This window comes from Tyto alba, unplaced genomic scaffold, assembly GCF_018691265.1.
Source record: "Tyto alba isolate M040663 unplaced genomic scaffold, T.alba_DEE_v4.0 Super-Scaffold_30, whole genome shotgun sequence".
Lineage (NCBI taxonomy): Eukaryota > Metazoa > Chordata > Aves > Strigiformes > Tytonidae > Tyto > Tyto alba.
The window spans coordinates 3,130,678-3,157,459 of NW_024881305.1; the positions used below are offsets into that span (position 1 = coordinate 3,130,678).

At 44.2% G+C, this 26,782-nt stretch overlaps 1 protein-coding gene across 5 annotated transcripts in view; it reads right to left on the reverse strand.

Annotated features, from left to right (window-relative positions):
- The window catches only part of ANKS1A (ankyrin repeat and sterile alpha motif domain containing 1A), a 109,919-nt gene that overhangs the window by 60,177 nt on the left and 22,960 nt on the right, over positions 1 to 26,782 (reverse strand). For 3 of the 5 annotated variants that reach the window (XM_042799961.1, XM_042799960.1, XM_042799962.1), the window contains exons 2-11: positions 22,200 to 22,280; positions 21,277 to 21,433; positions 19,306 to 19,368; positions 13,391 to 13,687; positions 12,648 to 12,723; positions 12,249 to 12,350; positions 10,859 to 10,954; positions 10,552 to 10,748; positions 8,653 to 8,742; positions 4,634 to 4,751 (exon numbers count right to left, since the gene is read on the reverse strand). In XM_042799961.1, the coding sequence (XP_042655895.1) occupies positions 4,634 to 4,751; positions 8,653 to 8,742; positions 10,552 to 10,748; positions 10,859 to 10,954; positions 12,249 to 12,350; positions 12,648 to 12,723; positions 13,391 to 13,687; positions 19,306 to 19,368; positions 21,277 to 21,433; positions 22,200 to 22,280 (1,277 nt within the window). The remainder of the gene's footprint in view (positions 1 to 4,633; positions 4,752 to 8,652; positions 8,743 to 10,551; positions 10,749 to 10,858; positions 10,955 to 12,248; positions 12,351 to 12,647; positions 12,724 to 13,390; positions 13,688 to 19,305; positions 19,369 to 21,276; positions 21,434 to 22,199; positions 22,281 to 26,782) is intronic. The other 2 variants (XM_042799964.1, XM_042799965.1) reach the window with 1 other exon arrangement.

Below are 26,782 nucleotides of genomic sequence, written 5' to 3' on the forward strand. Positions count from 1 at the left end.
AGGCCAGAGCCACCACTGGCCATCGCGGGAAGGTGGACCTTTTTGGGATAGGTTACTGACATGATTCAGCTGATGTGCTCATCACTTTTCTCATGGCAAAAAGAGGAACAGCACTCATTTTTCAAGGGTGTAGTAAATTTGGAGAAGGGGAAAATAATATTTAGGTGCTGGAAAAGCAGACACCACCGTTCTATCCATCTGCTGCACTTCAGGGGGATTTGAAAGCATCCTCCTCCAGTTACACCTTTTAACGCAGCAAGGCAGTCATTCTTAACACAGGGACTTCTGTCCAACTCCCTCAGCCCACCTGACACCCAGGCAGAGACACCCGACTGGTCCTGACTTCTTCAGCCAACGCCAGGTTTCACCAACAGGAGGAACTACCAACACCTAATGGGAACAGGAGCCCCTTTCTGGATACGGGCTGTCTGCTTCCTGGGGAGGATTAAATTCAGAGCTTCCCTGCCAGCAGCCTGATGATTCCAGATATGAAGCACTTCCCTAAACTCATAACACTAAGCTGCAACCGCCCTGCCTTGATCAAATTTCTTTCCCTATATATCAATCAGCAGCAGGATTTGTTTCATGCCCCTGGATTAGGAGAATGAAGCTGTTATTGCAGCTGCTTTTTGCTCAAGCTCCCCAATCTTAAAACTAGCACAAGCATATGCTAGCCTCTAACTTTCATCTAGAAAAAGCTGCTCATGCTACATCATGACAGAATTTGTCAAGTGAGGAGTGTGCAACTCTATGTCCTGTGGCATGTAGGCCAGAGAAGAAAAGGAAAATGGCCTTTAGGCTGCTACTGTAGAGGTGCAGAAATAGCCTTCAACTGCAGTAAAACTGAAATAAAGCTTCATTTACACAGTAAGGTACTGCATGTGAAATCCAGTCATGTGCAATATGCTCCTGTATTAGTCTGATCAAGATCAGTCATTTTGGGCAGAGTTTATCCTTCAAAAAAGATACCTGAACTTGTGCCCTTTTGTATTCCCTCTGCTGTTCCTCTTTTAAGAAAGGGCAATAAAACACTGTTCTCATTACTTAGAGAGATCATTAATGTGACTCTGCACAGAACTTCTAAATACATCATGACAGCAGAGATGCAGGCTTGGACCGAGACATGGGAAAGGGGTCTGTCCTCCGGCTATGATAAAACCAAGGGAGGGCATGTGGGCTGCAGTTCTACACGATCATTAATCTCACAGCAAGCCAAGAGGTTTCTGTCCCTTCCAACCTTTGTTTGCAATACCCACGTGTACCCATAGATTCCCTATAGTGACACCCATCCCACTGCTGCTGCGGTCACACTCCAGCTCTCTGAAACGTATTTTCTTTAAGTCTTTGCAGCATATTTTGTCTTTTATCACTGGCTCATTTCAGACCTCTGGTTTATAGCACAGTCATACATCTGGTTGAACCAGTATAACCATAAAAAAAAACTCTAGCAAGAGGAAGGGCAAAGTAGGGACTTCAGTGATGTCCCTGCTGAATACAGTGGGTTTGGACTAGATGACCTTTAAAGGTCCCTTCCAATCCAAACTATTCTATGATTCAAACTGGGCTTCCTACAGAAGCAGCACAGCAGCACCTCAACAAATACTAGTTTTTAACAACTATCAGAAGGAACCAAGTCAGTCCTACCTGCAGCTGGTTACTGCTGACAGCACTTGTGGAAGACCCTCCTGAGAAGCAAGACAGACATCAAAACTCAGAAGTATTTTCCATATTCATCCTCATCAGATCTTTCTGAATGCAGCAGTTGTACAGTCTCCTTCTGGTCAGCTCGCCACTCTTGGCTTATTTACAAATCCCATTACAAGGTCTGAATGCCCTGACTTCATGCATGCGACTGCACGTAGTTTCCTTACCAAAGGGGATGGGAAAGCATTTGGCTCAAACCACTTCTGATACTCTGCCCAAAACATTAGGCCAACTTTTCCCAGTGCTGCAGCATGTGACAGCAAACTGCTGTAACATACACAAAAGGCAACCAAAGCCAGGCAGATAATACCACATTCATCTAGACACTGGATACAGGACAACTTGCAGCAAGAAGAACAAAGGCAGCTATCACATATGAAAGGCACCATTAAAAACAGCGTGCCTGAAATTCAGCCTTTCAGCTGCCCTGAAAAGTCCTCCTCAGTAGCCCACAAGAATCAGAGTCCTTCTCTTCTGACCAAAGGCTCCTCCAGAACTCAAGTAACATCTAGAAGCCCAGCCTCTCAGATCGAGGGCCAAGAAGCAATTCAGTGCTATGCTTCAGCCTGCTCCTTGCGTTGGGATTGAGCTGCTGCCTTTGATGCTCCAAGACCCTTCTGATCCAGAGGGGGGACAATTCTCCAACAACCCCATTAAGGCTTCATTCCCTCACTCTGCCCTTGTTTAAATTTTTGCCAAAACGACTCTGCTACTCCCTAAATGCATCTTCTCCCCACCGCTGTCAGCATATACCTCACATTTCATACTTGGCTATGTCTGCTTCCACATGCATTTCTGGCATCTGATCCCAACTACCGCAAAAGCCGGAAACATTTCCTTTTTGTTCCCAGTGTAACAGAGCAGACTGCAAAGTTGATCCAGCCTTCCAGAGGAGTTATGAAACTCCTGTGCAGAAAGAAGCAACCTGTAACACTGTGACAGAAAGCAAGGATGAACAACACAACAGAAAAACAGGCAGTGCTAAGAGAAGAGTAGTCAGTGCCTCATTTCCTACTGAGGCTGAAAAGCCTGAAGTCCCCGAGAGAACAAGCAGCAGGTGAAAGATGACAGGGGGCCTTGTCAAAGCTCAGCTGCTCCTGCAGTCTAGGGAGAGCTGCCAGCTGGGGACACTGCCACACGTGCAGTCGTGCCACAGGGATCACTCGGATGTTTTGGAAGACAGCTGGTACCGTCTCTGGAGAGGGGGGACAAACAATCATGTCCCTTTCTCAGTGTCCACCACAAAGAGCAATGGGAGATGGCCCTGACAAGTTTAAGAAAGGCAAGAGAGGAAAAATACATCAGCTGGGCCCCTTGCCCCTAGAGAAGCTCTTCACCTCCACCAGAGCAAAGGCTCCACCGCATTAGTCATAGGGCTAATCTCATTTAGAAGAGCGGACGAGTCCTGAAGATGAGAAAACTCAACTGCATCCCTGGGTTTCTCCCACTGCAACAGTGGAAAAGGCTCTAGGTTTGTTATGCACACAGTTAACACTTTCCATAGATTGCAAACCCTGAAGTCACAGCTATTATCTTTCTAGCTGTACATTAAAAGACAAGACTCTGCTCTGCATCCTTAATAGGCTAAAAATGCTTCCTGCAACCTCTCCATGAAATGGGGCTTAGACATCCTGCAGTACCGATGTCTTCCAGTGTTTATGGGGAGAGATTTGCATCAAGAACAAGCAAATGCATTACTCAGATTTATTTTAATCTGACACCTAATTACAACACACCTTCACTCAATCAAGCCTAGACACAGCAGCCAGAGAAAGGAGCAAAGCAGGTTGGAATAGCTCACGCTTGAATAACCAGCAATAGCTGCACACTGAAAAGATTGCCTCAAAGTTTCTGGTTCAATGGCTGTTGCCCAAGGACTACTCCTGGCCGAGACTGCAAAGCACCAACCTGAAAAGCAACCTAACTTTGCCTCCGGCAGCAAGTGGCTTTGGCAAGTCCTGGTGGGAAAACAATGACCTCTTGTGCCACCCTATACAAGCTAAGAGTGCGGCAGGACTCAAGGAATGAAAGCTATCATGCTGCAAGAAGATTAAAAAAAAAAAGCTGCAGGTCTTACAGGGCAGTCAATGAGGTATCACATTGAGTCCTCATTATCCTTTGTTCATTCTCAAAGTGAGATGGTTTCCAGGTTTAGAGTCCAAACTAAATCCTTCCAAATTCCTGATCAGGACTTTTGAATAAAGCAAGAGATGGGTTTCCTCTAAACAAATATCTTCTTGTCATTTTTGTTAAAGAAAAGCCAAAAAGCCCGGTAATGGCCAAACACAAGAGACAATGTGTTCCCAGATCCTTTGTAAAGCACAAAAGTCCCTCTCAGAGAAGAGGGGCTAGTTCAATACTTAACCTGGCTATACAGTGGATTTTCAGTCAGTTCTAGATATGGGTTTGCTCACACACGCATGTTTTCCTACTTTATTAGTTTACATCTCGAATTAGCTTTGATACACAGCGGGATGTTGATTTAAAGATGAGAATAGTAAGGCCAATCATCTGCTGATATGAACATGCAACGCCAGCAGGTCTTCAAGCTCAGCTGGATGGAGAGTACGGCTCATTTAAATGCTTGCATTGGTTCATCTCACTTGTAACAACACAGCCCAGCCTTCCACCCCTCTGCATTTACTTCACTGTGTATAAGATTTGCTTATTTTGTAAGTTAGCAGAGTAGGTCCTTACAATCTCTTAGCTGTCAAAATAGCAGAGTTGCCCTTCCTCTGTGTACGTTTTGTACAGGAACATTTAGATCTCATTTATAAAAGTGAAGATTACCAGGAAACAAAACAATTGCAATCCAGACCCCAACCGCCCCACCCAACAAAGAGTTTAATTGTTCCAGTTACTCTCTGCCCTCTATATTTTCCTTAAATGCATCTAAGCAAACAGCTCTGCTTTTTGGATGGTCACTTACCTTTTGTTTTCCTATCCACCGCAACTGGCTTTTTAGTTTCTGCTGTAAGCAACAGCTCGTAAGGGTGTTCCTCTTCCTCAGCTCCACTTCCCCTGCTCTTTCCTCGTGCAACAGAGGCCTAATGAAAAACAGCATAATGTAGTGCTCCACAAAGCAATGCTCTTTATCCTGGCAATAAAGCACAAGGCCTCTTTATGCCATGGTTTAAGCAAGGAATTGGCAGAGACAACACCTTCGCTATGGAGTGTGATCCAAAGGGTAATAGTCCCTTTCCCCCCCTGCAAAAAAACCCACCCAAACCCCCTTTATTTTCTAGTATTTAAGGTTGCTCAGAGCCTTCTAGCACTGACCAACCGATTTGCTGTGCAAGGTCTGCAGACAGCCTGGAGGGGGGAAAAGAGCTGAGACCGTTATTCCTGTTCATCCCCACTCAGACCTACTGTTGCTATTGGAATTTGCATCGTCATTCACTATTGAGTTGCTGGCCCTATTAGGACATGGCTGGGGGAAAAAAAAAAAAAAAAAAGGCAAAAAAGCCCAAATCTCTGCTACCTTCTCAGAAGTCTCAGGTCTAGCATTTCTAACCTCAGAATGCACAGCATATTTAATACTGAAGAGCCCTCAAGGCAACACTGTATAAACTCAGTTTAACCTCAGGATATGCAACAGCAATTGTGCGCATTTAAATCCCCAAAAGCCTCTGATTAGAGCTTGTTTGTAATATTGGCAGAGCCTCCAGCAAGCTGCTCTAGAAAGCCACCATCCATGTGCAGGGACATGGTCTTGACGCAGGATCCAAATGAGTCTGGCTGCAGACTTGCACATGCCGGTCTACCTCAAGCCAAGAATGACAGGCATTCCATGTCCTTGGGGAGCCACATGTGCCATCCCAGTGCTAATGGGGCTAAACTGGGCTTCGAGGCACCCTGCCTGCATGGTCAGCTGCCTTCCAGCACCATCTCCTGGCCAGACCCTGGCAGGCTGATGCAGCCCTGAGTGCCTACTGCAACCCAGTCAACCGCGGTTCGGTCCAACCCAAGCCAGAAAGCAAGTGATCCCTACCTGCTGCCAAGACTGGGAAGAACAGGTCTGAACAAAACATCCCCCCGGGGAGGGCTCTCATACTGCTCAGATTCCTGGAACTGCCACTGTCTAGACAGCAGACTAAGCATCACCTCCCATTTCTTCCCCAAAGTGAAAGCATCGGAGTTCCTTCAAAGGCAAGTAGGTACCTACCCAACCGCAATCACGCCAGGACCCCTGGAAGCTCAGAGAGTCTTGGAGAGACACCCAGGAGTCAGCAGCACAGACAGGATTCCTACATCCGTGTACTGTTTCTGCATAAGCCCAGCTGGCTTTTAAATCAACACTCTCAATGGGAGGAAATGGGCCATGTCCGGCAAAGAAAGTATTTATTCTACCTGCTTTGAACATGAGCTATCAGGCAGACCTGCTCCTTTTCAGGTGAAGGAGCTCGTAACAAGCGAATTAAGGAAAAAAACTTCTGACCAGATGGTGGCACAAAAACATCAGACCGTAACAGTAGGTAACAGGCTCTTGCCAGATATCTTGGAAAAATACTGCGCAGCAGCAGCCTGTCATAGCAGTTGTAGCCTGGACCTCAAGCCAGGCATTAGTATACTCCTACGACTCCTGCAGATGACAATTACTGTGCAGTCCTCTTTCAAATGCACTGAGCACATTTGAAGGCAGTAGCTCCCTCCCAGCACGCAATTCCTCAGCTTTAGCTTTGTAAACTTTTATGTATGCATTTATAGGTCTAGTTACACTTTGTTTTCTCTCTCTCTCATCCTGCCCAGCTTTAAACAGAGTTTCAGGTTCAAATTCGCTCAAAATGAAAACCATTGTCTACTGGAGAGCTGTGCTTGCTCTGTAGGCTCTGCAACCAGTAATAACAAATTCAAATAAAACTTTCCCCAAATTCACCTTTCATTTATTTCTACATGTTGGTTAGCGTGTATAAATATTCACTATTAGCAAAACCCAAAAATAAGATATTGTTAGCGATGAGCATGCTTTTTAAAGTGTACTTAATACACAGCAGTGGACCTGGAAAGACTTTAAAGGGTAACTCATCTCATTCTTCCCTCCTCCCCCACCAGAACTGCAGACCAAACTGCTGGAACAATCATGGCGCCTTGTCTTTTGTCTGCACTTCCCTTTCAGAGATGAGCAGTAAACAAATGAAACTGAAGTTTAATTTGACAACGCAAACTCTTGTTCAGCTACAAACCCAGAAGGTTTCTGCAGATAGTGGAAGAAGGCACTCAAGCACCTCCAAACAATCAGGTCTTTTGCCTGTTTGTACTAATGTTTTTCCATGATGAAAGTTAAAAGTTCCTTATTTATGCACATCTGTTTTGACTGATAGCTCCATCTTGGCAATGGAATAAAAAGACTACTTCTGAAACTAGAGTTTGGCCCAACCCCAAAATATTCAGTGACTAACTGTCCTGGCTCTAATGCGAGGAGAGCAGGTCTGGAGGATGGCAGATCAGGATGCTGCTCTGAGACGTTTGCAACATTCCCTAAGCATACTCCTGTTCACACCTGCCTAACCCAGAGAAAACACATACTGAGATGATAAATAATGGGCAAGAGTAAGAAAAGCAGAGCACCCCAGAAGTAGCAAGCAAAAAAAAAAAAAAAATATCAGACCCAAAACTGCCTTATTGGTACATCTAGAAGGTCATTTCCAGGCAGCACCACACACTGCCCGTAAGTTATATCAATGAAATTGGTTGCAAATCAAGATCTCCCAACAAGTCACTTAGTGTACAAGTCTATTTGTCAACAAGATTTCCTTTAATGGATCATGTTTCCAAAGCCATTAATGGCAGGACAACACAGCAGGTGTTTTATAATTAAATATGGCAAGATAACTCAGCAGGAACAGTCAAAGCACATTTCCCTCCCTCGTGTTTATCATCATAAACAAATTCTGCTTTTCAGTTATGCTGTGACCTGCTACCCAGCCCTCCTCTGCCAAGAGCCAGCCATGGGACTGGTTATCACACACTGCAAAGCCTTTTTAAGAGCAGTGGAGAGATCAGCCCACAATTTCACATTTCTGTTTTACTGTTTATGCACTGTTTGGAGCTTCAGTCTCTCTATAAAAAGTCAGTTCTATTAAAGCAAATAATGTTTACTCATATCTCATGTAGATTTGACAAATGTCAGAAAACAGATCACATTTATGCCTTGTAGGAACTTCAGCAGATCAACACATTCCAAGCAAAGCGTCTGGTGAACTGGAGTCTGTTCTGACAGCTAGAGGCAGCACACATTCCACTTCTTTTACATACAACCTACTGCGTTTGGAAAAGCAAGGAAATCCACAAGATTTGGTTTTGGTTTGAAGATTTTCCTGGGTGTCAGCAAACTTTGCCAAGACAGATTTGTGGTTTCACACACCCCCATAGACAGGTCTCCCAGAGAGCCCTCTCTGGAGGTTCACAGGCAGGTGAATAAAAATAAGCAATAGAAAACCCAGGAGCACCAATGCAGGAGTGCTTTAGTTTCATCGAAAAGCAGCTCACACGCATTGACCTCTGCAGAAGCCAGCTTTAACATCTGCCAGGCCAGATTCTCAGCTGAATTCAAGCCCCTGACCCTCAACCAAATCAGTGGGACCCACAAGCCCACGCATCTCCTCCACAGCTGGAAGCTAAGAGGAAGCAGGAAGCAATGGCCCTCTGGGTTTCTGTCTCAAGTGAAGATGCATTTGGTGGGATCGTTACAAGTGGGCAACAGTCCACATCACAACGTGATTCAGAAAAAACTCTTCCTAAGGGAATTCTCAACCAAGAATAGGAGAGTAATGCCCTGGAAGAAAGGCACAAAGGAAGTTCCCATGGCAAGTGACAGCAGCAATGCTGGAGTGAAAGAGTACTTCACAGTCACAACCCGGCTTGCAAGGGAGGTAGCATCATAGTTGGCTCTTCCCAAATTATTAAAACGACACCCCTATAAAACACCCCTGATCAAGTCCCACATACCTCACAGGAAGCACTGTGGCCTATCTTCTCCACATGCTGCTCCTCCTCTTCATCGGGTGGTGGCTTGGCAGGCGGGGGTGGGCGTTCTCTCTGCGTTTAAAAGACCACAGTCACCGGCGTTGTGTTAACGCACATCCCCCCTTCTGCTTCCACTAAAATTTTATGTCCACACTGCTGTGAGTGTGGCATGGTAGGGACCTCCTCAAATTAATCCGGGTGGAGGAGAAGTTCAGTCCTAACAGCACAGTCTGGCAACAGTTGCTGCCTTTCCTCCTGCTCTCCAGCAGGACACCTCTTTGGGCAGAGCACCCTTCCTGCAGATTCACTGTACTGCAGCTGGTAACAGACCACCCACTCCTGCTCCACAGCAGGAGCACAGCTCAGACCCACGTGAGCACAAGCTATGATTTCAGGAGAACACAACTGCTTGGGTGGAAGGTGCTGTTTACACGGGTTTATTGCTTCATTACTTAAACTAGCTCATTCAGACCCAGACTGGTAATCTCAGTGGCACAGCATTTCACATTGAAGGTCAGTAACGAACTCACGCAAATGGTAGAAAGGGAAGACTAGTCACTAGTGTCTTAATGAAACAGTAACAGGGATAAGTGATTCCAGAGACACCTTTCATAGTGAAAAACCCTAGAGATCAAGAGACAATGCTGCACTGCATTCCTCAAATACCCCAAGATTGCCTGTGGGCAGCAAGAGCAGGGCTGCCTTGTCTCCCTGCAGAGCTAAACAGCTCTGGGTCGTCTCTTGCCCTGCAACGGCTCCATCTAATGGCAAAGGGAACAACGGCAGAGGTGAGCCACTCCAAAACTCCAGCAAGTCATGGGAGAAACTCCAGCAAGCTCCTGGAGCACACCCCTCTTCCTTCTCCCTTTTCACTGCAGTTCAGCCTCTCCTCTTTTCTTCTTTGTGCTACAGTTGAGCTTATTTCACACCAGACACTATTGACACAGAACAGTACAGATGGATATAAGCCAACAAGATTTAGTCAGTAACAGCACAGTGCATCTTGCACTGCATACCCTAAAGAGATCTGGATGAAATGCCAGTCTTCTAAAGCTTTGTCTCATTTCTGCTATATTTGCTAATAGCACAGGAAAAAGGATGCACCTCTTTGCAGAGAGAGAGGAAGCATGGTTACAGTACCACCAGCAGTTTAATTGTTCATTGCTGCTTTGCCTTTTGTCTAAAAATACATCCACAAAGCAGGCTTTGTAAAACCAACCAGAAAACAAACCCTGAAGCTGACCCAGCACGATGCAAGGCCAGCATCCCATCTGCCCCATAGCAGTGTTGCCACCGATTGCTAAGGGGGCAGCAGATGCAACTAACAGAAGGTGAGGAAGACTTCTGGAGACAGTTCCAGGAGCTTTGCATTGCCTTGTAAAGCCTTGAGTACCCTCTACAGATTTCTGCAAGTAATACACAAAGAAAATGTTTCCACTGCCAATTAGTTTCCAGGAGGATATTAAAGATGTTTTCTTGAGAGCCTTCTTTTAGGCAAAGCAGAGAGCAAGATAGATAAGAAAAATGCTCCACACTAGTTTCCAAAGCTTTCTTCTAGACAAGAAGTTATCCCTTCGGCTAAGTGCAATGTCCTGATGAACCAAAATTCACAGACACCAGTATTCAACTGCCAGAAAACAGAAGGATGCAACACTAGGTGAAAATCAGGCAAGTAGAAGCAGCTACTTGTGTTCACAATGGAGGTTTTGTGAACAGGCCAGTGAAAAAGGAGAGGAACCTGCCTGCTCTAAACAATGTCAGGGATGAGTTTAAAGATTTCCTCAAGCTGAGGGATTGGCAGCTTGCTGCAAAATCATGAAAACAGAGGTAAGTTACCTATCATTCTAAGGCAAGCAGAGACAAGCACACATAGCTACATACAGGCCTGACTCCTGCTGCTTTGAGACCAGTTGATTCCGCTTCCTTATTCACAGACTCTCGATCTGAAGATCTCCCACTGGCAAGACTGTCCAGGGAGTGGCAGGACGTTGCATTGTATAAAGCTTCATAGGGGCTCTCCTCTTCTGGGTTCACATCAAAGTCTATGATCAGTTCTGTCACTGCTTTCTCCACATCACCTGCGAGAGGAAGAGACACACACAAGTACATCACGCATGGCTTCTGCCCTTGGAAAGTCAGCACTTGCAGGAAGAAGAGCTAGGGACTGCCGTGTTGTGTGGAAGCCTACCCTGAGATATTCGGCACACAGGATCAGTGGCAGGAACAAGCGGTGCTTGAACAGTCTTTTCTGCAGCTTTGGCACTTTTCTTCCCAATCGTGTAATCTGCAGTGAGGTGGGGCGACAGGGTCAGTTTATGTCAATCTAGTTTTATGTCCACTTCAGCACATGCTACTCCCACCCTTGGGGATGGAAGGCCAACTGTCAGCTTATTAGCTCTCCAAAAAATAACCAAAGTACATTATTAAAACTTGCAGCTCAGATCCCAAAATAGAAGCAGGAGGCCTCTTTAATCACATGCACAAGGTTAAGGATGGTTCTTTGAACTTTTACAGAGTCTCTAATCAGAAAGCTGCAAAGCTCCTGTACGGACACAACGTCATGGAGCAGATTACTTCATGTTGTAGACACAAGCTACATCACTACGCAGAGATGTAGTCTGGTCTTCTGGAGCCATAAGACAGCAAAAGCTGTGGTCCCCTAACCACAGGCAAAGCCAGAAACATGAAGCTCATGTGAATCAAGTCAGATGGCAACACCTCAGGCAGCTAGTGTACTCACAGGAGCAAAGTAGCAGCATTTACCTGCAAGAACTTCAGTTTTAAAGACCACCTTTGTCTTCAGTTTCAGAATAGAGATAATACCTACCAGCCTCACAGGCGAAGCTTAATTAAAAGTCTGCAAAGTGCTTTGAACCTGTAAATCTCCCAAATACTAAGCATGAATAACGCACACCAGTTGCATATACTTCTGATCTTTCTCCCCACAGCTGAGAGGAAATTGAGACAGCATAATTACAAGGTATGAATTGAGCTAAAATGCCACTTTTCATTCCCTAACTTGGACAGACAGAATGGGCCAAGCTCCTTTATAAACCATGAGTAATCAAGGCCTTTTCTGTAAATCTCATCTGCAAAATCCATGCCCAACCTTCACAATGAAGTGAGGAGTAGGATGTAAGATCCACGGACAACTATTTGCCTACACAGACACATAAAGGATAGTTAATCCAAAACCATTTCTAAAGCTATTACTTTGCATTCTGCAAGCAGATTTAAGCTGTTCTTAATTTTAATTAACTTCTAAAGTGTGTTAAACAAAGCGCAATTAAGCCCATTTAAACTGTTAAAGTCATGCTACACTCCTTCAGCAAAGCAGCTAATCCTCCCAAATCCTTGTCAGTTGTCCCCCTGCAAAGATTTGGTCTGGAGACAGTCCACCCAAGCGTTAAAGTATCATTCCTTCCAACACCTGTAAGATTCTCATTGAGGGACCTGACCTGAAGCTGCTTTGCTTTCAGCACTTTCCAGGACTAGAGAACGAAATCCTGTACTTGCACTGGCACAATTAGCACCCCAAACTTTTCCCTGCTGCCCACACAGAGAGCTACATCACTTACCTTCGATAAGAGCTGCTATGTGTTGGCTTTTCTGAGAAGGAAGTTCCCTCACAATATCCAGAGCTGTCAGGCCTCTGTTATCCTTTATGTTCACATCAATACCTATGGCAATAGGTGTAGAGAAGGCAAAAGCAAGAGTATTTCCTAACTATGTGCAAATTCATGTCTTCCATCGAGTCAGATCTTACATTTGTGATCATCACTGAGGGGGGGAGCTAAAAAACTGCTCTAGAGAAGCAGCCCTAAAGCCAAACACCAAGAGATAATCTCTCCTATAGCCTCCTCTGAGGAGCTTTGACAGCTGGTTGAAGAAACATGCTGCCACTATAAAGGGGTTTCCTCAAGTTCTGGGTGAAGGAATCACCCCGTTATTGATTCAAAAGGGGATCATTCTCTCACCTGCAGCCAGCAATATTTGTACCACATCTGTCTTGCCAAACAAAGCAGCTTCGTGCAAAGCACTGCCTTTTTCAGTCTGCAAATTAAATGGAAAAATAGCATGAAGCTAGACAGTGGGAATGGTGATGGAGCCATGTTTTAGAAGGTTACAGAAGCAATAAATATACGGCATCAACATCTACAGCTGAGGACAGACTACCCATATTATTATTACAATGCTGAGAATTTGAAATGGAATGTGGGGGTGGGCTCTTCAGAGACATGCGGGCCCAGGTTAGAGGCCAAGAAAGGACTTTCTATAGCTTAGCAAGAGGTCATGTCCTGAAAAGGTAAAACAAGACCATCACATCCAAGCTACTGCTGTGAAAACAGCATATTCACAAGTGGCTTGATAGGAAGAGACACAGTTTGCCTTCATTGCTATCAAGAGCTTGTGGTACTGCAGGGCAGAAAAGCTTAGGTGAACGGGTTTTTTTGTCTCCCTCGCTGTGTTTCTGGGGCGCTCTGTCCAACTAACAAGCAGGCGTGAAGCATGCACAGCACCAAAATCCCCTCCGAGCAGCTTCTCAGAGCCACCAAGAGCTGAACAAACAGCCCAGAGCAAAACAAAGCCAGCGCTCAACTTGCATAACCGATCCCTCAGGAAGGAGGCTTAGGTGGAGCTCTCTGTGCCACCACTACACAGGTTCTCCATCTCCAAGCAACCACACCTGCCCTCCAAACACAGAAACAGGAGGAGATACCTGATAGTTGCTATCCATGCCAGCATCCAAGAGGACATGGACTACTGTTTTGTGACCATTCCTAGCTGCCAAGTGCAGGGGAGTATGTTTCTTGGTGTTGCAGCTTAAAAGATTGGGGTGAGCGTTCAAGAGCATCTTCACGACTTCCAGCCTCCCGTAGAGCGCGGCCAGGTCCAGAGGAGTCTCAAACTTGTTATTGCGCATGGTGGGGTCGGTCAGCTCCTCCAGAAGGACCTTCACCACCTCTGTGTGGCCGTACTGCGCGGCGCAGTGCAGCGCCGTCTCGTTGTCGTTGTTCTGGGGAGTCACAAACGCCAGTGCGTCAGAACAGGGGAGAGCAGAGCTGCTCCATGCCTCGCTCAAACCATTGAAGTTTAAATGCAAAAACAAGACAAAAAAAAAAAAAAAAAAAAAAAAAAAAGCAGTCGGGAAGCAGAGAGCCCAGTTTGAAACAGAGCCTGGAGCAATGTTTTTGCCATCTTGCTAGCCATTTACCAGGCACAGTCATCTCCTCATGAACTCATCAACCGACCCACCCAGTAAAAGCTTCAAAAACTTTCAGAACAATAAGCTTTACTCAGATATGGGAAATCTGCTCTATGGGAAATAGGTGCTATATATGGAATAGCCTGTTTTCAAAGCACTGAGGTCAAAATCAAGGGACCATGCTAAAGTTTAAGGGATTGTCAAGCTGTATCTGGATTCCCATTAATTCTGCTAGCAGTTGGGGAAGGCAGCCTGCTATCTGTTGGCAGCATCCCCCACTTCAAGGTGCCACAAACACAAAAGGCTGCAATATGATAGGCAAACTGCAGCAAGAATTCTAACTGCTGTAGCTTAATTGTCATAATTTTAGATTTAAACTTCAATTGTTTCAAATCCTACTTATCCTGATTATAACCATCATTCCACCTTTGCAATTCTGAAGCTCGCAAGCTGGCTGTTTAGAGAAAGGGTGCATTGTTACATGCAGTTTGTGAATCAGAAAGCAGTGCAATTAGATCACTCCACTAACAAGCCAAGGTCTCGGGTCAACTGAGGGAAGAGATGCCCAAGCAACAAGAGAACACCTCCCCAGTGAAAGCCAGACCCAATTAATGCATGCAGCATCTGTTAGGTTAAAAATCAGCAAGGCAAAGCATTGAAAGACAAGCAACCCAAGACACTTCATTTGCAGGTGCAAAATAGAAACCCTACCAGATTTAAAAAAGAGCCCTCCCTCAAATTAAATACACCTCAAGTTTCTAATTCTACTATTGTGTGTTGTACAGAGGGATTTTGGTTTAAGGACTGCAAAAACAAATACTTATCTATGAATTTGACCCAAAAAAACCTTTCGTACAAACTGTTACACACTTCAACTTTAGCTGAAAGAATTGTGGTTTAATTTGCCGTTTTAAGAACAGTTCCCATTAAAAAAAAAAAAAAGAAAAAGAAAACTGAGAACACACTTGTCTTGATGGAGTCAGAAGTATTACTTTAGAAACCAAATTTGATCAAAATACCTTCCTTTTTGATTTGAGAGAACATGCACTTTTTTGGATAGCAGCTCCTAGAAGCAGTCAGTATTTTGCACCATTTCAAAACTATGCTCCAGAACTCGCTCTATTGTACAAGTACTTTAATCCTATTAATGTGTTAAGTCATTCTAAGGATTACAGGAGTCATGCATGCAAACTCCCAATTGTTTTTATCTGGTATTTGCATCATTTCTCAGCCACGTGAAAAGCGTAAGGGAAGCAAGGAGTTCTGGAGAGGCTCTCTGCAGCTGCAACTTGTATAAAAGCAAAGACTGAGGAGGCAGGAAGCAGCAACAGCCACATGCATAAGTGAGATATTTAAGAAGGTAAGGAAAGCATGGCATCACTGTTAGCACAGAAGTTCAAAGTCAGACAACAGGCTCTATACTTGGAGTGGCAGAGGCAGCCATGGTGAAGAAAGGCACATACAAGTGGACAGAAGTTACTGTAGAACAAAGAGGTCTGCACACAAAATATACACATGGAGTGAGAAGGGGAGAGAATAGAGAACTACAGAGATCACACACAGCAATCAGCTTAAGCTGCTGGTCTCAAGGCATTTAAAAGGTTGGTAAAACATATTGTTCTTATTCGCCAGGGAAGGGAACCCAGGTACCAGCGAGCCCATGACACAGCCAGACCCTCCGCCAGTCCCACAGCACGAGGGAGGCTTGCTGCCAATTTGTGCAGAAAAAGTAGATAACCCCAGTCCCTCTGGAGCAGCGGGTATCTGCCAAAGAGCACTGCTCATGCCACACTAGTCCTGGCTACTGGGGATTTCCAGTGCTAGGACTGTCGCCCTCTCATCGCTCCCTGGCACAGAGGCAGTATCCCTCAGGTGCTTTAAAGCACATAGCAACTCCAAACACCTGCCTGACACCTCAGAAAAGGGAACACAACATCCTTTAATGATGTAATTGTTAGGGACTTCCTCCATCTTCATTGCAATTTAGTCTAATATTCCTTAGGCAGGTCAGGGCTCTGATGCTCGGGGTGAAATCCCCAGACTTTCCTCCTGCAATAGAGATCACCAGGTGGAAAACTCCCCTGAATCACTACAGCCAGTCATTCCCCATCACAGACTGTGTACTGGAAACTCCTGCTATTGCATAAATCTTCACTGATTCCATTTTGGGAGAGTTTGGAGCAGCCAAAAATACTAGAGCTGTTCCAGGCAAGGGACTTTGCCTCCATTCCCCGCATTGCCTCTCCAAGCACAAACAAGAATGGAGCCTGAACAATGAGCGTGAGCACTCACACATACATATTTATCAGAGATGGAAAAAGAAAATTCCTTTCCAGCAGCCAGGAGGCATATGGGTTCACATTTCAAAACTTTTTAGAAAAATAGAGCACTCAACAGGGCCCAGGGGCTGCATTCTTGCATGAATCCTAGCATCGCCCCCAATTCACAGTTGGGAGTGAGAAGCTGGGCTCATACGATGCCTGCCTACAGACCACAAAATGGGAACACAAGCAGAAATGCCTCTGCTTTCATATGGGCTCCATCAAATTTCCCAAGCCCTGGTAACTAGATACCACATACTGTAGCCCTTATGCTCCTCATCAGATGCTAAAATAGAGGATCTCCATCCCCTTAAAGTATCTCTGTCTGAACACCCGCTCCTAACACACAGGAAGAGGGCTTTGACTGAAGAAAGGGAGACCTGGTTTAAATAAGGGAAAGTTTTCTAACCTGCAGAGATTTGAATGATCAAATAAACTGTCAAGGGAGGCCACAGAGCTGCCCCTCTCCGAGGTCTCTGAGAAGCTGCTAAACAAACACTGTCCAGGACTGGTGTAGGTGGACCTGATCCTGCCTCAGGGCTGGGGAAAGCGGTTACATGACCCTTTGGTCCCATCCATCTTATTTCTAAGATTCCTTTGTAGTTTTTTTTCTTAGTGTGTGCATGTCTAACAGAGGCTTGCTCTACTAAAAAACTGCTATTTTGCTGCTCTAGTGACACGTCTGACTCTAAAGCACAGGACAGGGATGTCCCGCTGGCATGCACTCCACAGCGTTTCAGTTAAAGGCCGGCCAAAATGAAAGAGGGAAAAAAAAACAACCAACATTAAGCAAAATTCAAACTTCACCAGGAGGTGACACCCAAGGCACATGGCAACCTCGGGCACAAAGGAGACCAGGAGGGTTGGCTGGAGCTGCCAGGTCAGTTGTACCATCTCCTTCCCTCCTTTGGCAGCACACGATTTCCATCAGTATCCCACACAGCACTGCCAGGAGCAGAGTAAGGATGAACAGGCCTCCTTCCTTCCTACAGGTGCCCAGCAATGCCAAACACATTTCAGGAAAAATAAAAAAAAAAAAAAAAAACGATCCCCATATGTCTAACAAGCTTTCGGGAGCTCTGCGGGTGGGTTTGCTGCCCGGTTTCATTTGCAGACTCCAGATGGTAGGCTTCCACTTTTCTCAGCAGCCCGTTTAGATTTATAGCACTTTAAACCCAATCTGCATGATTCATTTGCTTCCAATTAAAAAAAGACCAGTGGCACAAACCTGAGCTATGTGACAGCTTTTTCTACTTTGGCTCTGCTCAACTGGTTGGTTCCTTCATACAAATTAAATAACCAAAGTCAAGATAGCAGGAGTTACTGAAGCAAAGGTGATGCTCCATCTCTTAACTTTGCTTCAATCATTTGCTTTTCAGAAGTCCTTCAGGCCTCTAACAGACAGATTGCAGGGACCTCCTATTGAACAAAAGATGATGAAAAGGAAGGGGCATAAAAAGATGCTGTTAACTATTTATTTAACTTTTAGGAGAGCAAAAAGCTTCTGGCTTTCTTATCTCTTCCTCAACAAGGTATTAAATTGTAGTCCAGCCTTGTATAAATGATAAAGGTATGATTCCACATGCTTTTCAAACCTGCTCAGAACTTGTAATGAACCCAACAGATTGTGTATAAATCCTATCTCTCCCCTTAAAACCAAGGCAAAGACTTCAAAAACACTAGCCTTATTCTTGAGAACGCTACAGCCATCTTGAAAACTGAACTGAGAGTTTAAAATAATGCACTTATCAAAAATATAAAATCCAAATTAAAATACTTCATAAACAAAATTCCACAAGAAAGTGAGCTCACTGTGTATTTCATCTTTATATTCCTTCTTCATTCAACATTTTAATGCTGGAGTGCGTAAGATTTTACTCTGTTACTGACAAGGTTTTAGAAAGCTTCTTTCGGGCAACTGAACTGCTCGACTATGGTGTTTCCACAAAATACACTTGCTGTTGTAAAATTCCCATCTGGACTTCTGTAAAAATCACCAATATAGATGAGCTTCATGTAAATATATTTCTGCTTAAAGAAGTATGGACTAGAGTACTTCCTGAAATAGAGGTATGCAAAATCAAACATAACTCCCAGCAGTTAGCAAGCTCAGGAACTCTGAATGTGTGTTTTTAAGGTACTGCAGATCAAGCAGAGGGAAAGTTTTAACTAAACTTTGAGAGACAGAAATCTGCCAGGGATGGCTGGATCCAAAATAATTTGCTAGAAGCTACTGTGGTGTGGTGGCTTATAGCAGAAGTATCTCATGATAAATCAGCAGACTGTTATGCCATCACTGGCCTGCAGCTTCACTATTAATAAAATGAAAAATGGTGTCAGAGAAAACACCACCAGGAACTTTCTTATCTGCTTCCTCAATTGCTCAGCCTCAGTGCATCATAAGTGCTGATGTCATGCCTTTTTGTAGCTCAAGAACAACTAAAAGCAAGAGAGGAGCAAAATAAGCAAGAAAACAGGAACAGAAGACCAGGGCTGAAGGGTCAGACGACATGACAGACTTAACATCCAAAAAGAGAGTGATGCAATAAGCAGGACATGAAGGACTTGGGAAGGGAGGCATGAACATTACTGCCTTCCCTTCTCCCCACCACCACCAAAAGAATTAACCGTCCATCCAAACAACAAATACAGCATTATGCATTTTGTAGGAGAAAAGGCATGAAAATTCACTCCAAACAGCCCACAGAGAAAATGCATCCATGTTTAAGCAGGAAAAAAAAATTTCTTCTCTTTGCATTTATCAGCAACATTAGCACATGAAACAAAGCCTAAAACACTTTAATTGAAATAACATTACCTTTTGGAAGTCATCCAGCCAAATCAAGCAAACTGACCATCACCGTGAGTCCTACAAGGCTAAGCAATGAAGGAGCCCCCAGGAAAGCAAGGAAAAGCTTCCCTTAAATTAGGTTTCTATAACTGCTTTGAAGAAAGAAACCCACAGTAAATAAATGGTCGCATATTACTTCTCCCCAAGCAGCTGCAAACTGAACAGGTATTACTGCAACTGGATGACATTGCACCTGGAAGCACGCGAGTGCAGCTTGGAGTAATGATGCAGTGAAATGCTGACAGCAAAGTACACACCTTGGCATTGATATATGGGTCAAAGGGGCCGTACTTTTTGAGTTCTTTGATCTCAAGAGCATTCTACAAAAAGGAAGAGGAAAAAGAAAAAAATGTGATCATGAAATGGGTGAGATATAGCAACAAAGCAATGGGTGACTCCCAAGGGGTGGAAATGACAGAACACAGCATCTTGTTCCAGTCAAAGCTATTAACAGCAGAAGCCATTCCAGCTGCCGATTCCTGTAACCTGAACCACTGTGCATTTCATTTACAAGACTCCAAACACAAGCAGCACAGGCTATTCGGCTGACTTCTCTCATTTAAAAAGGTTCCTACTAAACAGACATTAATGAAACATTACCTGGAAGGATTACACTAAGCTTTTAATCTTTTGCAAAGGTTTCCCCTATATCTGTCCTACTCACAGCAGAACAGTTTACACTCAGGGTCCTCAGTCAATTCTTATCAGATTGATTGTGAACTGTGAACTACACTTCTCAAACCTATTTAACAGACTGAATGGCTGCAGCTATGGCTGAAGACATTATTAACCACAGCCCCAAACTGGAAAACTATCCATAAAGACATTAAAACACACACTCTTATTTCTGCTCAGTTGAGGAGGGGTAGTGAATAGCATTACCACCATATTTTTCATTTTGTGATGGTTTAGAAGCAACCATTTAGCCTTAGAGCAGCCTGATGCCTCCAGTTAGTCGTCTTATACCAAGGAACAGAAAACAAGTGTGGCACTTTAGTCCCCACAAAGTATGGCTGGAAGCAGGATTAGGACTCCTAAACCTGACTCAGAATGGAATTAGCTCCTCAGATTCTGGAAAGTATACACTACAGATCAAAATTAAACAGCAGAAACTCACAGTTCTGAGCTGCTCATCTGGACTTCGGCAGATTTTGATAAAATTGAGCCACGAGTATCTGACCTACTCGAGAGTTAATTTCTGAATGAATATACATCTTTAGCCTTGCAGTATTAAGGCAAACTTACTTTGGTTTACTCCTCTCCTCCCGGCTGAAAACCTGAGTGGTTTAGGAGTCGATTCACAGGGACATTAGATATTCCTGCCTCAGGGACAGGACAACCAAGGGCTATTGTAGCTTTAACTGTGCGATTTGGATCTGTTACTGCATGTCTGCCCAAGCTCACTCAGCCATAAGTGCTTCAGTTAACACTGCTTAGTTGGCTGCAGTCAGTAAAGCAATTACCTTCCCCAAAACTCCTAGGCAAAAGTAGTATTTGGATCTTTCAGAAGTTCCCTGGAATTGTAAGATACCTGCTGACTTCCACAGGGAAGTTACACAGGAGCCAGCTCTCCAAAGTGGATGCAGCAGCCACTGTACAGAATAGCTGTCTCATACAAATAATTCCCTCTGCATCCTAGACCAAAAGTGATCTGTTTGACAAAGGGAAGAAATCCACCAGATGTTTCTTCTTGCCTGAGAAAATAATTCTTTAAGGTTCAGCTAGGGATTTATCTGGGGGCAAGTAGGGTTAAAATTATCTTACAACTTACAAATTAGTTAACTGGAGCAAGTGCTAGAGACAAGCCAGGAGAGTAGCTAAGAGCGCATGGCCAAACAAAGACTAAACAAAGCTGCTTTGATTAGTTCCCAAAGAAGGGAGCCAATGTATCCTTTGACAGAACTAGAAACCTTCTCAGCTATCCAGCAACTGAAAGGAAAAACTATGGGTTAGTTTTAGAAGCCCAGTATGAAAGCAGGAGACCACTTCCTAAGTGTTGAGTGGTTCTCATACTTATGGATCGCTACATAAACATAAATACCTTACTCATTCAACCACTAACTCAGAACTGGAGGTATTTGCTTTAGGCAGTGCCCTTCTTATCCCATTAGCAAGCAGGACTTTATAGCCATTGCTACTAGTTTGGGAAGAGTCAGGAGTCAGCTGAAGTAGTCTCTCTCCATCCGAGGGAAGCGATTCAACGATATATTAGAGAAAAATACGCAGACCTGCTCATTCACTTTAGTATGCGAAGGTCCCTGGTGGATGAGGAGCTTCACTATGTCTGCGTCTCCCTTCCAAGCTGCCAGGTGAAGAGGGTAACAGCCTTTACAGTCTGCTACGTTGGTTAGTGCATCATTCCTCAGCAGAACTTCCACCACATCCCTGCAAGAGAAGGAAACTTGAGCCCATAAGATATTTTGTCCTTGTTTCACAGCTTACATTCTGCAGTGGTTTATAAAAAGTTAATCTGAATAGGAGTGTTTCAGAGATCCTCCTGAAATGTCATTTTAAAGCATTGCTATTAAATGCTGCCCAAGGCAGTGGGGAAGACAAGAGTGCTCAGATGAGCTCAGGAAAGATCTGTGACCTTCACATTAATGGAGCTGAATAAGAACTGAAGCCATCCACAAGCCGCTCTGGTGACAAGTGAATTGCACCAGCACAATGAAGATGAATAAAGATTTCAACTCTTCAATTTCTCAATATCTTAAGTAGCAATGAACAATACAAGATTTACCACACTGAAGACTACAGTTACTTAAAAATATAATATGCACGAAAGCAAGTTTAAAGTGGTGCAGGCACAGTAACACATTGGACACCAGACAGACTGCAGAGGACTGTTACTGGAAAAGCCACCTTTAATACATTGCTTTATCTTACCCAAATTGCTTATAAATAAAAGGGTGGTTGAAAACCTCAGTGTTTTGCCAAATTTTAAAAGAGATCATACTGTGCAGCAGCCAATGCCTCTATAGCTTCACTGCACTGATGTTCTTCACTTCTTGTCCTGAAGATGGTGTAGTGCTGCACCATCACGGTATTTTCAGTGGAAACAGCATTAGGCTGGCCAATGAATTATACAGAAATCGTAGCTTGTAAAGCACATAGTATCCCCTATGATCAAAGGCATTATAAGATGACTCACTTATGACCATTCAAAGCAGCATGATGCAGTGGAGTGTATCCAGTACTGTCAACGCAGTTCACGTTTGGCCCCCTCCAGATGCTGCAAGACAGAAAACGTACAGGGAACACTTAGGCATACACCAAACAGACGGACAGCTGGCAAGGACAAATTTCAGCAGAGTTCTCACACCAAGGTGGTTATCTGGAAGCAAACCAGTGGCTGGACAGCTGTGGTTAAGAGCAGTAATACAGAGAACAGACCGCACAGCACTACGTCGAGCAGAGGGGTTAGTCACAAAGCACACAGCCGGTACGGGGATTCCCTACTCTGCGCTTGATCAGACCATCCTGGTTTTAAATCAGAGCTCCCGTGTTCCCCTGCTCCTAGACATCTTTCACCCATACATGTGCTCATCAAAAAGCAACTTCAGAGGAAGAAGTGTCTATTAAAGTTAACCACAAAATACAATAAAACATCAACCCACTGCTAATTTACAGCCCTCTGAAAAATTCTGATGGGTCTGGGAAATCCTCTTCCCTCCATGACAAGAGTCACTAGGGGTGCAATCAAAGACTGTGGGATACAGAGCCTGCTCTTGGTCACCAGTGTGATTCCACACTGATGTCTCACTGTCCAAAAATCGTTTCCATCTGACAGCTGTTGGCAGTCTATATGAAAGAGTAGGTGGTCGCCGAGGCCTTCTGCAAATATTCTTAACTTGTTCAGGAGTCAAACACCAAGGATTTAAGGATTAATCTTCCCTCTAACCCTTGCAAGATGTCCTATTTAAAACAGTGGAGAAACACAAGTGCAAGAAGCTGGCACTGCTCTTGAGCTTGCTGTTAAAAGGAGTTTGGTTTCTATTGCCACCCCTCACCAGTGTTACCACCGTCTCTCCCAGGAAGGGCACATGAACTCAAATCCGTACGTTCTTAGAAGCAAATTGAAACCATCCAACCTTTCCTGAAGAAGGCTCTCTCCATTACAAGCCATCATTCCTTGTATGCTGGCCCCTTTTAAACTTAATACTTCCAAGAAACATACAGGATTTATAAGCCTAGACAATCACGCTTTTGCTAATACAGTACATTTTCCCGTATTGTTTTCTTTAACTAGGGGCAGAACTTAGCAGCACCCTCTCATGCCCGATTTAAATGGTTTAAGTCAACTGTTGCTCTTTATGAAGTAGGCCTTTCCTGATCATTTCATTTCCTCCCCAGCATGTAATTGCTACGCCTCACTGTATGATACAGAGGCAGCCTGAGCAGTAACTAGGTTTTCTAAAATAACAGTCATTACTAGAGGGCTCCTAGCCAGAAAAAACTCTATACCACAGTGTATAAAAGCAGCAGGAAAGGCACCAAACCAACAGGAAACTCATGCAGACCAAGTGGAAATTCAGAAGTTAACTATGCAGCATGCTTACTCTCAAGCACGTTTCAGGTGGGATTCAGGAGCACACTCCAAAATGGAAAGTCTCTCCCCTCCAAGTGACTCCCAGTTTGGCAGAGCATTATAAAAGGCTTTGCAGTCCCGAGACAGACACGAGCTCCACTAGAGAGGCAGCTGAGGGGAAACTTCATCCAGGAGGACAGGGAAGTGAGCCACAAAATCCAATTTGCAGAGGATCAGAAAGCTTATCCAGAGGCACTCCTGCACACCACCACACTCCATCCCACACTTCAGAAGCAAATGGCAAACCAATACGCGCATGCAATGCATTTCAAGTGCTACTAACATACAACATAATCCGCAGGACAATGGCTTAAACCATGTCCAGAAGATATGTGAGACATCAAAAAACCCCACAGTCAGATTGAGTCCAGGAGGTGATCTACCCCATCCAGCTGCAGCAGTCCTGAAGTATGAAGGGGACCTGAGTAATTCTCAGGCTCTGGTTAATGTTTGGCAGTGAGCTCATGCAGTGTGGTTGCCTCAGTAATTTATTGCTGGATTTAAAGTGGCAATTAATGGTTAAAACTAGTGCCAGAAAGACTTGTATGTAGTCTGGAGCATTTATAAATACTGCACCTGCACATCCTCTCACATGGGCTACTAACCTGACCAAGGCCAAAGGGTTCAGTGGTTTTACATAGTAAACAGAGCTGGGTTTTGATGCTGAGCTCAAAAAGCTTCAGGGTGTCCATATGAAAAACCAGCAGCATTTAATACAAATATTTCTTTCAGCTGAAGTTACAAAGTAAGGAAAACCAAGGTTAGTGGTGTAATGGGCATAAACCAAGTCACTTGCTCAGTGATCCACCCAGTTGACAGCAAGACTGGGGACCGGAGCCCAGGACACCCAGCCCCACCACGGCATGGTCTCCTTGTGAGAAAACACACTTCCATAAACTTCTTTTAAAATTTTCTGGTTAATGCTTTAGAGTAAAATGAAAAGTTCACTTAAAGGTCTCAGAGGAGAAAAAAAAGCTGAAGTCCAGGATGGAGCTGGTTCAACAGTGAGCGCTAGATAGTGCGGAAATCAGCAGCTAGGATTTGAAGATATTTTAAAAAAACATAAAATCTGCTGTGTCCTTTCCTCCCCCTTGCCCTTTTATTCTTGCAAATAAAGAAAGCTTTTATCAAAGAAAGGTCAAATCACACAGAAGTTCAGCCTGAAAGGATCCAAGAAGAGAACTATTTATATTTAGATGTGGACTGCAGTGAAGTATATCAGTCTCTTCCGTCCTCTTCCTCTCCAGCTCTGCTAGGAAAGCCATACAGGTCTCCTGAGTTAAGAGAAACCAAATCTTTCACCCCATTTTTATTTATGAAATGCATAGCATTAAAGTGACAGACTAAGATAAGATCACAAATCTCATGTTAGATCTAAACACAGGGAAGTAAGCCCACTATCATCTGCAGAAACGAGGAGTTGGAAAAACACTATCATGGGAACATTACTTTTGCAAAACAGTGCTCCGAGGGAATTGCAGTATCTGCAGTGCCTGGTGCAGCTGATTTGCATGACATCTCAGGCATTATCTGTAGGAACTGTGGCAGAACTACTGGAAACAAAGCCCAGGCTCTAATCTAAAGCATTAGGAAAGCCCCCTCGGACCACTTTGGCGCAGAGGTACGTACCCTGGGATTAAATATTTTGAAGTGACAAGCTTGTCAGGTCTTTTCCAGCCAAACAGGGAAATTTAAAAAGGTTAAAGTCAACAGGAACAACTCCGCAAGACATTGAGATGGCAGACTCGTGGGTACACCGAGCCCTATTCAGGCAGCCCCACTTTGGGAACTCTTCTTGGTTCAGCCCAGTGCGAGCACATTTCACAACGTGGAGAACAATAAAAATTATACATTAAGAATTAAGTAAGCGGGTTTTATGGAGACATAAAAATCACTGCAGGGAAATCAGGAGTCTGCAGCAGCTGGGCAGGCTCAGTCCCTTGCAGAGGGGTTTCCTCTTCAAGCCACCATCCTCCCACTGTGCTAAGGCACAGATGCTCACATCAAGGCCCAGGGCCCACATCTCCACCTAGAATATATTACCTCCAATGGCTTGCAGATGGGAAATGAAATGAGAAAGAGATGAGCACTTATTTACGGCGGTGAGATCATGCAGTGGGAAAGTCTGAATCATTTCATCTTAACAATACCTACTTACAGACCTGTTGCCCTGATTCTACAAGGCAGAGGGGAAGTAATTGAAAACAGGGCAGTATTAAAGTTGCCTTCAGCAAAACGAGACAAGACAGAACAAAATGCAGGAAATCCTAACGCCAGACCACTGTGAAGCTCTTCAAGCCTTGCAAGCCAGGGTATAGATAACGACTCTGGAAGCCACGAGGGCTTTATTCACTGCTGCGCTACAGAGCCTTGGGAAAAGCTTCCAGACCTCAGTTTTCCCCATCTGTAAAATGGAAGTACAGCACTGAGAGAAGCAGAGTACAAATCTCTGTACTATAGTACCAAGTACCATCTCTGTACAGTGTGATTTTGGGCTGTTTCTGATTAAGCACAAAAACAGATCCCAGCACAAGGAGAATGCTGTAAATACAAGTCTCCAGTAAAGCTCAGAGGTCTGGAGCCAATTCAACTACCACTGTTGTTTGCTTTCTTTTCTCCCTCAACCCCCCAAAAAACTCCTTCACATCAAAAAGGAGGTTTGCTTTCATATTAGCAGACTTCAATATTAAATCAAATTTCTCCAACCATTACCAAGATTTCACCTCCCTTTTGCTGCACCAGAGTAGTATTCTAACAATGTTTCTGATGTATCTGCTTGCTGAACATTAAGGTCATGTGAAAGCTCTGAAAACTGCAAAATCTGCTCTGTTTAAACTAATTCTTCCACTCTGTTTTCTCTTGCTCCATGATTCAGCAAGCGCTGTAGCCTTTTAAATAAAACTTCCTGTTTGTGAAAACTGCTGAATAAAGCACATTGCTTTAGGTCACGATAAAACCCAATAGTTCCTTTAAACAGGATCATATTTGTCCTCTTACTTTTCCATTTATTTCTTCCCAACTATAGTAACTTTACTCACAAAAATCATCTGAGGCAGTGGGACTAGAGCAAAGGCCAAGCCACCTAAAGAACAACTCAGTGTATGCAAGTCAAACGGTGAGTCTTCAGAGCTGATTTATAGTCTCAC